The sequence below is a fragment of the Euleptes europaea genome, chromosome 14, assembly GCF_029931775.1.
Source record: "Euleptes europaea isolate rEulEur1 chromosome 14, rEulEur1.hap1, whole genome shotgun sequence".
NCBI classification, from domain to species: domain Eukaryota; kingdom Metazoa; phylum Chordata; class Lepidosauria; order Squamata; family Sphaerodactylidae; genus Euleptes; species Euleptes europaea.
In genome coordinates, this window is record NC_079325.1 from 3,944,170 (window position 1) to 3,959,343 (window position 15,174).

A 15,174-nucleotide genomic window follows, 5' to 3' on the forward strand; every position below is an offset into this window, starting at 1 on the left:
GAGAACAGCCGCAGCACGAAACTCCAGCCGTAAGCCCCCCCAAAAAGAGAGATCGTAATACCTATAAACCTTGTAAAAGCGCAACAATAAAACCCAGAATGTAAGAAGCAAACAGCCCAAATACTCAAACTATAAATAAGAGTCATGTAAAAGCGTCAAGGATCTCCAAATACCCAGCAGCAAAATACTAAATTTAAAATATAAAACAGCCTTCCTATAAAAGCCAGAGTTTATCACACTCTCACCCAGGAAAAACAAACAAAGGCCTGATTTATAATGGGAAAACAGTGCTGGGAAGGAAGGAGTTAAGTGAGTCAGGGTTAGGGTTGACAGCGCTGGGTTAGGAAATGCCTGGAGATTTTGGGGGCGGAGCCTGAGGAGGGCGGGGTTTGGGGAGGGACTTCAATGCCATAGAGTCCAACTGCCAAAGCGGCCATTTTCAACAGGGGAACGGATTTCTGTCGCCTGGAGATCAGTTGTAATAGCAGGAGATCTCCAGCCACCACCTGGAGGCTGGCAACCCTAGACAGGGTGGAGTAGTGGTTAGAGTCAGACTAGGATCTGGGAGACCCAGGTTCAAATTCCCAACTCTGCCATGAAGCACACTTGATGGCCAGGGTCCCATCAGATTAAAGGTGGGCCAATAATAATAACAGAAGTAGTACAGCTAGATTTGAGTTCAACCTACTCCACAGGGTTGTTGTGAAAATAAAATGGAGGACAGACTGGGGGGGGGTTGGGATCATTTATGAGATTGTATTCTATGGTTTTAGAAGTTTTACTGTGATATATATATATTTGTGATTGTAACTGTTGTTATCCGCCCTGAGCCTGGTCTGGGCCGGGGAGGGTGGGTTAGAAAGTTAACAAATGAACGAATGAATGAACGAATGAATACAGCTCCCTGGGTAACCTTGGAGCTGTCCATCTCTCTCTCAGCCCGACCAAACTCACAGGGCTGTTGTAAGAATAAAATGACAGGGAGAACCATATACGGCCCCGTGGCGCAGAGTGGTAAGCTGCAGTATTGCAGTCCAAAGCTCTGCTCACCACCTGAGTTCGATCCCGATGGAAGTTGGTTTCAGGTAGCCGGCTCAAGGTTGACTCAGCCTTCCATCCTTCCGAGGTCAGTCAAATGAGCTCGATGGGGGTCAAGGGAAGATGACTGGGGAAGGCACTGGCAAAGCACCCCATAAACAAAGTCTGCCTCGTAAACGTCGGGATGTGACGTCACCCCATGGGTCAGGAATGACCCGGTGCTTGCACAGGGGAATCATAGAATCATAGAGTTGGAAGGGACCAACTCTACCTTTACCATTTTTAAGCATCTTGGAGGAAAAAAGATATGCAGAATTTGACATTTAGTATGTTCTTGTCAATGGATGGGTGGGAAGAAGAGGGTTGCCAATTTCCAGTGTGGCCTGGAGATCTCCCAAAATGATGACTGATCTCCATACACAGATCAGTTCCTCTGGAGAAACTGGCTGCTTTGGAGGGTTGGCTCGATGGCATTATATCCTGCTGAGGTCTCTCCCCTCCCCTAACCAGGCCCTCCCCAGGGTCTGCCCCCAAATCTCCAGCAGTTTCCCAACCCAGAGTCGGCAACCCTATACAGACAGCCTTCACTTAGGAGGTTTTGTAAAACACCATGAATTTGGGGGGCGTCGTTTAAATGCTAAATAAATAATGCAACAAGTCAGGGGACCAAAAGCCCATAGTTTGACCCCCAAAAGGCCAAACGTGCAGAACAACGGATTCATTCACTATGCGATAATTGCCCTTCCCCAAGCAGCCAGGCTGCAGCTAAGCAATTTTTTTTGCAAAACTGGGAGATGAAGTTTTGCTTTGAGGGAGTCTGCAGCTGATGCAGCACGCTGCCGTGACCTGGTCTTGTGACCGAGTTGGAGACAAACGCTGGCATTGCCCCTGCCTGATCGAGGGCTTCAGGACAGACACACTGAGGCACTCTTGTTCCCGCCATGTGTGCGGAGAACCACATGTGGCATGGTGACGGGGGAAGAAGAAGGAGCCCTCCCTTGGCAGATGGCAAGCGAGAAACGTGGCGGCCTGTCCCTGAGCCGGGGGGGGGGGAGTGGTTAGGAAGCCCTGGAAGAGCTAGGGTTGCCAACTCCAGGTTGAGAAATTCCTGGAGATTTTGGGGTGGAGCCTGAGAAAAGCAGGGTTTATGGAGAGGAGGGGACTTCAGCAGGGTATAATGCCATAGAGTCCATCCTCCGAAGCAGCCGTTTTCTCCTAAGGAACTGATCACTGTCATCTGGAGAGGAGTTGTAATTCCGTAATAACTCCAAGCTGTGCCTGGAGGCTGGCAACCCTAGGAAGAGCTCTGGCATCGACGGGGTCTCAGTCAGAGACCCAGCAAGGCATAGAAGGCTGGACTACGAGACCTGGGTTCAAATCCCCAGTGACCTTGGCCAGTCACATTCTCTCAGCATCCCATGCAGAAGGTTCCAGGTTCAATCCCCAGCATCTCCAGTTAAAGGAATCAGGTGATCTGAAAGACCTCCACCGAGACCCTGGAGAGCTGCTGCCGGTCTGAGTAGACAATACTGGCTGTGATGGACCGATGGTCTTGTCAGTCTGACTCAGTATAAGGCAGCTTCATGAGTTCATGTGTACTATCTCACAGGGTCATTCTGAGGGTAACATGGAGACCCCATGTAAACTACCCTGAGCTCCAGCCAGAGGGATGTAGTGGTTAGGAACGGAGGACTCTAATCTGGAGAACCGGGTTTGATTCCCCGCTCCTCCACATGAGCAACAGACTCTAATCTAGTGAACCGGGTTTGATTCCCCACTCCTCCGCATGAAGCCAGCTGGGTAACCTTGGGCTAGTCACAGCTCTCTTAGAGCTCTCTCAGCCCCACCTAACTAACTAAAAGGTAAAGGTAGTCCCCTGTGCAAGCAGCGGGTCATTCCTGACCCATGGGGTGATGTCACATCCTGACATTTACTAGGCAGACTTTGTTTATTGGGTGGTTTTCCAGTGCCTTCCCCAGTCGCCTACACTTTACCCCCAGCAAGCTGGGTCCTCATTTTACCGACCTCGGAAGGATGGAAGGCTGAGTCGACCTTGAGCCGGCTACCTGAAACCAACTTCCATCGGGATCGAGCTCAGGTCGTGAACTGAGCTTGGACTGCAGTACTGCAGCTGACCATTCTGCGCCACGGGGCTAGTTTATGGAGGGTATTCAGATGATCACAGTAACCATAGTTTCTTCAGTTAAACTAAGATTTTGTGCTATGTCTGAACCAAATGCTGGTGTTCAAGCAATTGTTTCAACCCATGTCATCCCGAGACTAAAAGCTGAGCTTTCTGAATCAAAGCATAGACCCACACACACACAAAAGTTTGCAAGAATTTGGCTGTCTAGTTTGTAACAGAACTCATCCTGGGCTACATAACCAATACATTTGCATTTCAGACACGACAGGCCTTCTAGCTCCCACTCACAGAATCCTTTTCCAGGCACTCTGCATCACATGAATTGGAGCCCTGCCTGGCCATGAACGAGTTCAAGCTAATTCCACATTTTGAGAGGCGGCCACATCAATGTGAGCAAGACGGAAACATGCTGCATTAAAGAAATTAGGTCACGCCGTCATGGTCATTCTGTGCAAAAAGTACAGGGCCCAGGAAACAGGGTTTAAGCCCTGCACCCAATGGCCTGTTTTGCCACTTATCATATGATGAGGGCTTGTGGGTGTATTTATTTGGGTGTCTGGGGAGGGTTCCTGGTTTTTGCTGCTACTCAGCTCTGGCGGGGGTTTTAGCCATGGAGAGCATCGCAGAAAACAGCAAACCCAACGCCACGGGCAAAATGACCTTCCTTTCCCGAATGGAAACCTTTGCCGCTGCCCACAGGCTGAGCAGGTAATGGCGGGGAGGAGGAGAGGGAGGGTGGACTGGTTGTGGGGAGGAGGGGACAAAATCGTTCCACTTCGTAAACAGCCAGGTGCCGAGCAGCTGGTGTTGTCTTGGGTACCAGAGAATTTTAAGAAACGTTTGTGGGGAGGAGAAGAAGAGTTGGTTTTTATATGCCGACTGTCTCTACCACTTGAGGGAGAATCAAACCGGCTTATAATCCCCTTCCCTTCCCCACAACAGACACCCTACGAGGTAGGTGGGGCTAACAGAGCTCTTAATAGAACTGTGACTAGCCCAAGGTCATCCAGCCAGCTTCATGTGTCGGAGTGGGGAAACAAATCCAGTTCACCAGATTAGCCTCCGCCGCTCATGTGGAGGAGTGGGGAATCAAACCCCGTTCTCCAGATTAAAGTCCAATGCTCCAAACTACTGCTCTTAACCACTACACCATGCTGGCTCTCACTCCCAAGACATGACAAATTACCCACAATTCCTTGGTTAGGGATGCCAACCTCCAGGTGAGACCTGGGGAATCTCCCGGAATTACAGCTCACCTTCAAACTATGGAGATCAGCTCCCCTGCAGAAAACAGAGACTTTGGAGGGTCGCCTCTGTGGCATTGTACCCCACTGAGGTCCCTGTCCTCCCAAGGCTCCATCCCCAAATCTCCAGAAGTTTCCCAGGTTGGGATTTAACAACCACCACCACCCCCAGTGTCCAGAGGGAACCTGGCAACCCTTTCTCTCTAGATCCTTAGAACCCAGAGGGCTCGGATGCTGCCAACCACACCATTTGCAGGGTCCAAAGGGACGCCAGTGCAAGCCAGGATCCAGAGGAAGGGCCACATCATGAAGGGTTGTTGTTTCACAGTCCCTCCCACTCCCCTTGCCCGCTGCCTTTCTCTACCACCATCTACCTTCATGATGGGAGAAGGAAAGAAGGAAAGAAGGAAAGAAGAAAGAAAGAATCAAACCTGCTTACAATCACCTTCCCTTCCTCTCCCCACAACTGACAACCTGTGAGGTAGGCGGGGCTGAGAGAGCTGTGACTAGCCCAAGGTCAACCAGCTGGCTTCATGTGGAGGAGTGGGGAATTGAACCTGGTTCTCCAGATCAGAGTCCACTGCTCTTAACCTCTACACCATGCTGGCTCTGGTTACTTCATACAGCCACTGGCCATCTGCTCCATTCATCCGACGAAGGGAGCTTTGACTCTTGAAAACTTCTACCCCAAAAATCTTGTTGATCTCTAAGGTGCTCCTGGACTCGAATCGCACTCTCTCGCTCCATTCAGAGGGCTTAGGATCTTTGCTAGCTTGGCAGGAGGGGGGTCGACGGGGAGGGCCAAGTATTGTCTGTGGCTGGTTAGGGGCAAGACGGCAGGAGTGAAGGACCACCGGAGAAGCAACCTGGGACGCCCTTTCATGGATCCTTCTCCTGCTCTCAGGGAGATCTCTTCTTCCTTTCCCCACTCTCACTGGCTCCTATCAATATATCCTGTGTTGCTCTCTCAAGATGATTCAAGGAGCCAGAAACTGAGTTTCTCTGGGGGCAGCTCACAGCTGGCTGAGAGACCCGGCAGATGCCGGATGGTCAGCAGCATTAGGAAGCGCCAACTGGTAGAGGAATGACAAAAGACTTTTTCCGGAACTCGTTTGCAAAAATCCCCTGCAGAAAAAACACTGACGGAACTGCTTTCCCCAATCCCCTCCAAACCCGCGGTGCAGGAGGCCAGCCATTTTATTTCTTTTATTTGGGGTAGCCACTGACGGGGCTCTCCTCAAATCCATCTAGCCCCCTCTTAAAGGTATCTATGCTCATGGCCACCGCCACCTCCATCGGCGGCGAATTCCAGTTTTAATTACTCGTTGAGTAAAGAAGTTTTTTCTTTTGATTGTCCTGATCTGATTTCCCAACAATTTCATCGGGTTCCCCCCAAGTTCCAGCGTTATGGGGCAGGGAGAAAAAAATCCCTCTGTCCTCTTTCGGTACCCCAAGCCTAATTTTCTTAAGGGTACTTTTAACCTGCCTTTCTCTGCCCAATACTGAATTCAAAGCAGCTTATGATATTACCCACACACACCAACACAACAGAAAATATCTAAACCCAAGTTGGCAACAGATCTACCATCCACAAACTAATGTACAGGGAGGAGAGGGGCAGAGAAGGTGGCAGAGCTCTGCCCTTGATGGCAACAGGCTGGCATTCACATTTTCCCTTTGGGTAGACATTCCAGGGGCAAGACTTCCCTTACCAACCACACACGCCCATATAACTTGCCAGTACTTTTATTAAAAATTCCTGTGGGAACTCTGGTACTTCATAACTTTACTACTGAACAGTGGGTTTTTACCAGGCCACAGATGATGCAACCCTTTAAATATTTCAGAATTTTTGATATTTCACTGGGAAAAGAAAAATACTAGAGGTATGCTTCGCTTGTGGGGAGGAAATGTCTCACAAACATGATGCTGCACAGTGTGTAGCGGTTAAGAGCGGCGGACTCTAATCTGGAGAACTGGGTTGGTTTCCCCTCGTCCACATGAAGCCAGCTGGATGACCTTGGGCCGGTCACACAGTTCTCTCCGAACTCTCTCAGCCCCACCTACCTCACAGGGTGTCTGTTGTGGGGAGGGGAAGGGAAGGCGATTGTAAGCCGTTTTGATTCTCTTTGAAAACGGTAGAGGAAGTCAGCATATAAAAGCTAACTCTTCTTCAACAATTTTTTTCTTTTTTCTTTTAACTCGGCCATTTTTACTTGGATTTCTCTGAAATCAGGGCAGATGACACCCCCCCCCATGAAGATTCTCCATGCCAAATTTCAGCCTGACACCTCTGACATCTCCAAAGTAAGCCGAGAAGGAGATACCCAGTCCCTGTTCCTACTGTGGTATACTGCACCTGAACATGGGAGTTCCATTGTAGCAATCCTGGCTAATAGTTGATAGATTTTTCTTCCATGACCAAGAGATCTGCAGCATAAGCAGCTGTATATGTCCTCCAAAGGGAGTACCATTTTGCTCAGTGAGTCTTACTCCCTGGGAAGCAAATTTAGGAAACAGCCTTAATTCCTTATAGATTGGACACAAGGTTGCCAACTCAAGCCTGGAAAATCCCTGGGGATTTAGTGGCAGTGCTTGCAAAGGAGAGAATTTGGGGAGGGACTTCACCTAGAATCTATGGTATACCATGGAGTTTGCCCTCTGAAGCTCAGGGAACTGATCTTTGTAGTCTGGAGATCAGTTGTAATTCCAGGAGAATCTCCAGGCCCCACCTGGAGGTTGGCAGCCATACAGCTTCTGCTCTGGTGTGTGGCAGAATTGCCTGTCCTGCTGCACAATGTGTGAAAGGAAATGGAATGTGTGCCCATTTTAACCACTGGCTTATTAACACTGAGCCCCGTGGCGCAGAGTGTTAAGCTGCAGTACTGCAGTCGAAAGCTCTGCTCATGACCTGAGTTTGATCCCGACAGAAGTCGGTTTCGGGTAGCCGGCTCAAGGTTGACTCAGCCTTCCATCCTTCCGAGGTCGGGCAAATGAGTACCCAGCTTGCTGCTGGGGGTAAAGTGTAGCTGACCTGGGAAGGCAGTGGCAAGCCACCCCATAAATACAGTCTGCCTAGGAAATGTCGGGATGTGACTTCACCCCATGACCCGGTGCTTGCACATGTAAAGTTGCCCAGCTCCCCCCTCTCCACTGGCAGGAGGTTTTTGGGGCAGAGCCTGAGGGCATGGTTTGGGGATCAGTTGTAACAGATCTCCAGCTAGTACCTGAAGGTTGGCAACCCTATGCACAGGGGTCTACCTTTACACCTATTAACACCACCACCATCATCCCACCCCCTCTGATCTTCCAGCAAACTGCTTAACGATGAAGAGAACCGGAAGCTGTTCGGGAAATGTAACCAAAGCCACGGGCACAATTATAAAGGTAAGTGGCTCTCCGCGTCACGCATGCTTCGCCAGCCATCTCCGGCTTTAGACGGGAGCGAAGTAACTCTGTGGCAGGTGCCCGTGGGAGGAGGCAGCCGGTATTCAAACGTGCAGGTTGGACCATCCAGGGGAAGCTGCAGCAGGCCCCTCTCTCTGCCATGAGAGTTTCTGCCCCTCCTTGCGAGAGAGGGAGATACCGATCCCCAACTCTTTGCTGCCCTCTCCCGGCTACAAAGCGGGACTGCTGATGATGAGAACCTGACTTTCCCTTCTTTGCTTTTCAGTGATCGTGACTGTACGTGGACAGGTAAGCGGTTTTGCTCATTTCTCCTTTTGCAAAGAGCACACAAACACACACACACACAATTGAGAGCTGTGCCAGCGTGGTGCAGTGGTTAAGAGCGGGGGTTTGGAGTGGTGGACTCTGACCTGGAGAACCGGGTTGATCCCCATGCTGCCATGGAAGCTTGCTGCGTGAACTTGGGCCACTCACGTGATCTCAGCCAAACCTACCTCGCAGGGTTGTTGTGAGGATAAAATGGAGGAGAACGATATAAGTAACTTTGGATCCCCACTGGGGAGAAAGGTTTAAATGAATTAAAGAAGAAATAAATGTGAATTAAATTAGAATACTGTCAGATCAGGCGGTTTTACTAGACCAAGTTTCCTCTGGCATTGTTTCCAACCACCTAGTGGCAGGAAAGCAGGGGAGGAAAGCAATGAGTGGATTGCCCCCTGCTGTTGATTCCCCCAGTGTAATGCCTCTGTACATGAATTCTCCATTTTTTGCTAATCCCCAGTGTAAACCTGCCAAAAATTTGTAGTAGTTGTTTATTCCAAAGCTGAGTTAGTGGCCATCAATACGCTGCTTGCCACGTTATCAGCAGTGGTGAACTGAGGGCTGCCCCCCCCCCCCGCTGCCCTTTTTGGTTTTTAGGAGAGTAGTAAAAAACCTTCCAAGCATTTGTCTTAGCTGAAGTTTAGCTCATTGGAAACTTATCTGGATTTTGATGCTTGGGGGCAGGGGGCGTCTTTTGGTATTCGGTCTGTAGAGTAATTATGTACTGTTTCCTTTTTGTATATATCTATATTTCTACCGTCTGGCTTTTTTGTTTGTTTGGTTTTGGGGTTTTTAACTGTGATTTCTATGCTGTTCTAAGCTTCTTTGGGGTCACTTATGCCCAAAAACTGAGAGTAAAGATGTTTTAATAAACACTTTGCTTTAACTTTTTTAAAATCTTGTCTTCCAGATGAATCCTATCAGTGGCATGTTCATGAACATTTACAAACTTCAGGAATACATGCAGGTAACTTTGGGTTTCTGACTGAAACCTTTTGCATCTGTAAAGATCACTGACTGCCAAACTACGGCCTTCCGTGGCTATCACACACACACCCCGACTACTTTGGGGCTTCATTTTCATTGTGCACATCTTTTCTAACCTTTAGAAGTCACTTCGCGCTCTCCCCGCATTTTCCCCGTGTTTTCTGGATGCTGTTTCTGGCGGCATCCAGAAAATGCGGGGAAAGAGCGAAGACATGGATAATGAAAACAAATCCCCAAAGTAGTCTGGGGGGTGATCTCCACAGAAACAACCCACACATAAAAGGTCTATGAAAAACTGAACTATTCAAGAGGGCTTTTCTAGGCAGATAGGGTTGCCAACCTCCAGGTACTAGCTGGAGATCTCATGAACACATGAAGCTTCCTTATACTGAATCAAACCTTTGGTCCATCAGTCAGTATTGTCTACTCGGACCAGCAGCAGCTCTCCAGGGTCTCAGGCAGAGGTCTTTCACATCACCTACTTGCCTGGTCCCTTTAACTGGAGATGCCAGGGATTGAACCTGGGACCTTCTGCATGCCAACCAGATGCACTACCACTGAGCCACAGCTCCTCCCTTACAGAAAGGGGCCATTAGACGCTAGATCTCCAGCCAATAGAGATCAGTTCACCTGGAGAAAATGGCCGCTTTGGCAATTGGACTGTATGGCATTGAAGTCCCTCCCCAAACCCCGCCCTCCTCAGGCTCTGCCCCCAAAACCACCCGCCGGTGGCGAAGAGGGACCTGGAAACCCTAAATGCAGGTACCAGGGTTGCACTGCGCAGAATGGTTTTTCAAACTTACTTGGATAAATGATTAGGGACTTGTGGGTCTATATTGGTGCATATTGCTTATTGTTAAGTAGGATCCTATTTATGTAATTTCTGTACCGCTTGAGTCGTGTGAATACTTATGCTATGCTTCAGTACTTTCTGGTGGTTCCAGACTTCCAAAATTCTAATGCATTGGTCACTGAACGTCCTATTTTGCTGATTGTACTGAGTCACTATGTGTAATCTGCCTTGAGTCTCTGTAAGAAAGGCGGACTATAAATAATGTAAATAAAGAAAACCCAGATTCTTGGGACAGCACAGCTCAGCACAAACCTCCACCGTAGGGAAAACAGCAGCAGAATCTCTGTAAACACATCTGACCTAGAAACTGCTTTCCTCGAGACAGGAACCACCAGAAGGAGTTTCTGCCCTGCACGGTTTCTGTTCTTTCCTGAAGTTCTTTAAAAGGCCTAAAATACATAGTCAATTAGGAAAGTGCCTACTTAAGGAGAGGGAAATAACCAATTACTTAAGGAGAGGGAAATAACATTACTTGCAAAAGAATCCAGACCCACTGAGGAATGCTCCTTTCCTCTTCTGCATGGAAAGCTCAGCTAACTGGGCTCACTACGATTGCATTGCTTATTAGATGTCACATCCTATTGACTGCATTGACTTGCACTGTGCAATCCACTTGGAGTTTCAGTGAGAAAGGCAGGCTAACAACAACAACAACAACAACAACAACAACGAGCTGTCAAGTTGCAACTGACATGGCAACCCCTCATGGGGTTTCAAGGCAAGATGCACAGCAACTCTGGACTTCCTTGGTGGTCTCCTATCCAAGTACTAACAGGGCTGCCCCTGCTTAGCTTCCCAGGATATTTAGGCTGCCATAAACATGCAAAGAAACAAACAAATAGGGCAGAAAACCTTCCCCTACCCTTCTCACAACAGATGTGTTGCAACTATCCATCCAGATAGTCTATAGCCAAGTCGTCAGTGGGGGGGCATAGGGTTGCCAACCTCCAGGTACAGGCTGGAGATCTCCAGCCGATAGAGATCAGTTCCCCTGGAGAAAATGGCTGTGTTGGCCATTGGATTCTATGGCATTGAAGTTCCTCCCCTCCCCAGGCTTCGCCCCAAAAACCTCCCACCAGTGGCAAAGAGGGACCTGGCAACCCTAGGGGGGCAATGCCCACTATTGCTTACTAGCAGAGGGAGAGCTCAGGTTTGAAAATGAGGAGAAAGGCTGTTTAACCCTAGCCAATCACAGCCTGACAGTCACATCTGTCGTGAGTAACCAGGCAGGATCTGGAACACTCAGCTGTGAATGACTAGTTCTAAGAACACTTTCCTTCCCACTAATGGATAAAATTAGTGGGAATAAAAGTTTCTGCCCTGCACGGTTTCTGTTCTTTCCTGAAGTTCTTTAAAAGGCCTAAAATACATAGTCAATTAGGAAACTGCCTACTTAAGGAGAGGGAAATAACCAAGCACATTACTTGCACTAGTAGCCTCCTGCTTCTTTTTTTGCAACCCAGACTCACCTCTGTCCTTGTTGTCTTCAGGAATAAAAGACCCAACAAGAGATGGATTGACTCAATAAAGGAAGCCACAGCCTTCAATTTGCAAGATCTGAACAAGGCTGTCAAAGATAGGACATTTTGGATAGGACATCATTCATAGGGTCGCCATGAGTCGGAAGTGACTTGACGGCACTTAACACACACACACAATGGATAAAATGAAACTTACTTCTGAGAAAACCTGCTGAGGACTGGTTCCTAAACAAGAGAGCACGATCGGTAGAAGCCTCTGACCCCAAGAAATCAATGCATTTTCTGTTGGGGGTGGAAGCTGATTTTCTAGGGCCCTCCCCTCCCCCCACCTAGAGTTGCCAACCTCCAGGTACTAGCTGGAAATCTCCTGCTATTACAACTGACCTCCAGCCAATAGAGATCAGTTCGCCTGGAGAAAATGGCCGCTTTGGCAACTGGACTCTATGGCACTTAAGTCCCCTCCCCAAACTCTGCCCTCCTTAGGATCTACCCTAAAAACCTCCCACCGGTGGTGAAGAGGGACCTGGCAGCTCTACACCCACCCTTCTGGACAAATAGGAAGTGCTTTTTCACTCAATAAGCAATTAACTTGTGGGATTCACCCCCCACAAGATGGAGTGTCAGTCGCTTGTTTAGTTGGCTTTGAAGAGAGGGAACAAATTAGGGATGCCAGGTCCCTCTTTGCCACCGGCGGGAGGTTTTTGGGGCGGAGCCTGTTGACATCACCTTTGGCTCCCCAATGCACAGCTAGTAGCCTCCTGCTTCTTCTTTTTTGCAACCCAGACTCACCTCTGTCCTTGTTATCTTCAGGAAGCAATTCTGGAACCTCTGGACCACAAGAACCTGGACCAGGATGTGGATTTTTTTGCTGATGTTGTCAGGTAGGTGGGTGGGAAGAACTGGGAGGGGCACTCCTCAAAATGTGTCTGTTTTGTGCAAGGAAAGTATGTTCTGTGTTCGGAAAGAAATCCAGCCGATCGATATTAATCATTTTGACATACAGAGGAGGCCACTAATTGCTCCACTTTACAGCTGGGAAATTGGCAATTAATTTATTTACTTCATTTATACTCTGCCTTTCTCCCCAGTGAGGATCCAAAGTAGCTTACATCATTCTCCTCTCCTCCATTTTATCTTCATGACTACCCTGGGAGGCAAGCTAGGCTCAATAGGCAGATGCCCAACGCCAGTGGGTAAATTCCCAGCTGAGATGAATTTTGAACTCTGGCCTCTTGAATCCAATTTTATGTCCATACGGGCTCATTTCAGATATTGGGAAATACCATTTGCTTGATTTCAAACAGATTTGACTTAAAAAAAATTAGTGCAGAATTTAGAGACTTATTTGGGTAGCAGAGGTTGAAGAATGGGTCAATGGGAAGGTAGCTGGAATGTGCAGCTAGGCAAAATTGAGCAATCTGGATTGCTTGCCCGAGTCCCAGATTAAGATGACTAATTAGCTACAACATTTGTGTAACCGCTCCTGAAGCCATACAAATCCATGACTTACAAAGTCACAGAAGGCTGCCTTTCCTCCTCCAGAGGACAGACAGACTTGATCTGAAGTTAACGGGCAGGTACAAAGGGATCTAGCCCCGTCTATCAATCTGCCTTTATACAAAACTACACATCACCTGCATTTTTCCTTCCCTCATCCATCCCTCTGTTCTTTTTGCAGTACGACAGAGAATTTAGCCATCTACATCTGGCGCAACCTTGAAAAAATCCTTCCGGCAGGATGCCTGTACAAAGTCAAGGTCTATGAATCTGACAAAAACTTCATTGTTTACAAGGGAGAATAAAAATGTAGACACAGCAGAGGCGGCTCTGGCTGGGAGCAGATCTCCCATGTGTCATGTTAACACTTATTCTGGATTCAGTTTGACAGTCTTTCATGGGAATATTTGCAAGTGTTTCCATACTTGGAATGCTGTGGGGTGGGGGGGTTGGGAGACAGCCATGTCTGTACAGTCTTTAACCAAAAAAGAACTGCAGACGTTTTTTCTAGTCTGGTGGTTAGACCTGCCAAAATGCTTTTCTTGTAGCTAAGGACAATTTCTTTTTGGCTAAGCTGGTTCACACACACACAGGTACACAGACAGCATTCGATAGCATGCAGCTGAAAATTTGGACCGACAGTTTAAAAACAGCGGCAAGGCTCATATATAATAGCCAGCTGGAGTTGGGAGCCACTTGTAATGACCGTTCAGGAAAAACATGTCCGAACCCCGCTTGGTGCTGGATTTGCCTGTGCATTGGGCTCCTCCGCCTGCCGTTTCCAGTAACACCCACGATGTCTGAATGCAAGCCCACAAGTGAGCCAGTGCTGGTACAGGATCACTTTGGGGTGTGCGGACTAACTCTAGTTAATTTGTACACCTGCATTTGTACATCATGCATAACTAGATTTAAACCACAATTCTCAGCAAGAGAAGGGAGAATCATAGAATCATAGAGTTGGAAGGTACCACCAGGGTCATCTAGTCCAACCCTCTGCACAATGCAAGAAATTCACAACTACCTCCCCCACACCCCCACAGTGACCCCTACTCCATGCCCAGAAGATGCCCAAGATGCCCTATGATCTGCCTAAGGTCATAGAATCAACATTGCTCACAAATGGCCTCTGCTTAAAATCCTCCAGAGAAGGAGAGCTTACCACTTCCCAAGGAAGCCTGGAGAGAGGAAGCATTACACACACACACACACACACCCATGGCAATGTTTTTTGTGAACCCTGGTTATAAGTGACATTTGAATATAGCCCATCTGGTCGCATGAATTATCCTGGGGGATTCTCAAGGTCCTGTACTCTCTCCCTCTGCTCACAGCTTGAGAATTAAACACTTCCCCTTTCAAGGCAAATCCTAGTTTGCCTGTGTCAGAGTCTGAAACTACAGTTTATTCTCTTCTGTTCAAACCAGGGTTGAGCCAGAGTTCAGAATCCTTGTTTAGAAGAAAAAGGAACAAACTGCAAATCATTTGCTGCAAAAACAGATGTTGTCACCAGCAAGGGCTGTGCCCAGGGGCAAGAGAGCCTCAGAACACGAATGAACACGCACGGCTCATTCCCATGACAAACCTTCATTTCTCATTATATCTGAACTTTGCCACTCTGTTCTAAAGTGATGGGAGATTCTCTCTAGGGCACTGCACCTATGAGGGTCCATTTGCGCATTTGGAAGCCATCACACATGGTTGTCGCCATCAAATCACGCGCCGACATGGCTCAACCCCCCCACCCGGTGAGCTGTGTCATAGGAGGTGCAAAGAATCTGGCAGCTGATCTTCCTTGATTGAGATGCCTCAGCTGATAGTTAATTGGGCAACCCACGATGCCAGGATTGCTTGCTGGGTTAGTACAACACAAGATGTTTCATTTCAGTTTTATTTAATAAACAAAAACCTGGACACGGACCATTTTTAAGGGCTATTAACTTTACGAATGCTGAAGCCCCTGATCCGATAGGAAACTCTACGCTGTATTAATGCTCGGGAGGTATTTCCCACCATTGTTTCTGCCCGTTAATGAGTTAGATGCATCATTTCACAACCATTAACGTCACGGCCAGAAAACAGAGGTTAAAGACTGGGTTGTAGAAAATGGCCCATGGGGGGGTAGTGGGGGCTCTAAAAGGAGGTTAGGTGTCCATCTCCCACAGACAAGATGTGTCCTGCTGCTCCGTCGCCTCTGGT

At 48.2% G+C, this 15,174-nt stretch overlaps 1 protein-coding gene across 1 annotated transcript; it reads left to right on the top strand.

Annotated features, from left to right (window-relative positions):
* The first annotated feature begins 3,794 nt into the window (after positions 1-3,794).
* LOC130487352 (6-pyruvoyl tetrahydrobiopterin synthase-like) lies at positions 3,795-13,290 on the top strand. The gene is made up of 6 exons (XM_056860844.1): positions 3,795-3,892; positions 7,742-7,815; positions 8,102-8,124; positions 9,068-9,124; positions 12,289-12,359; positions 13,157-13,290. The coding sequence occupies exons 1-6, from the start codon at positions 3,795-3,797 to the stop codon at positions 13,278-13,280; spliced, it is 447 nt and encodes a 148-aa protein (XP_056716822.1). The 3' UTR covers positions 13,281-13,290.
* The last annotated feature ends 1,884 nt before the right edge of the window (positions 13,291-15,174 follow it).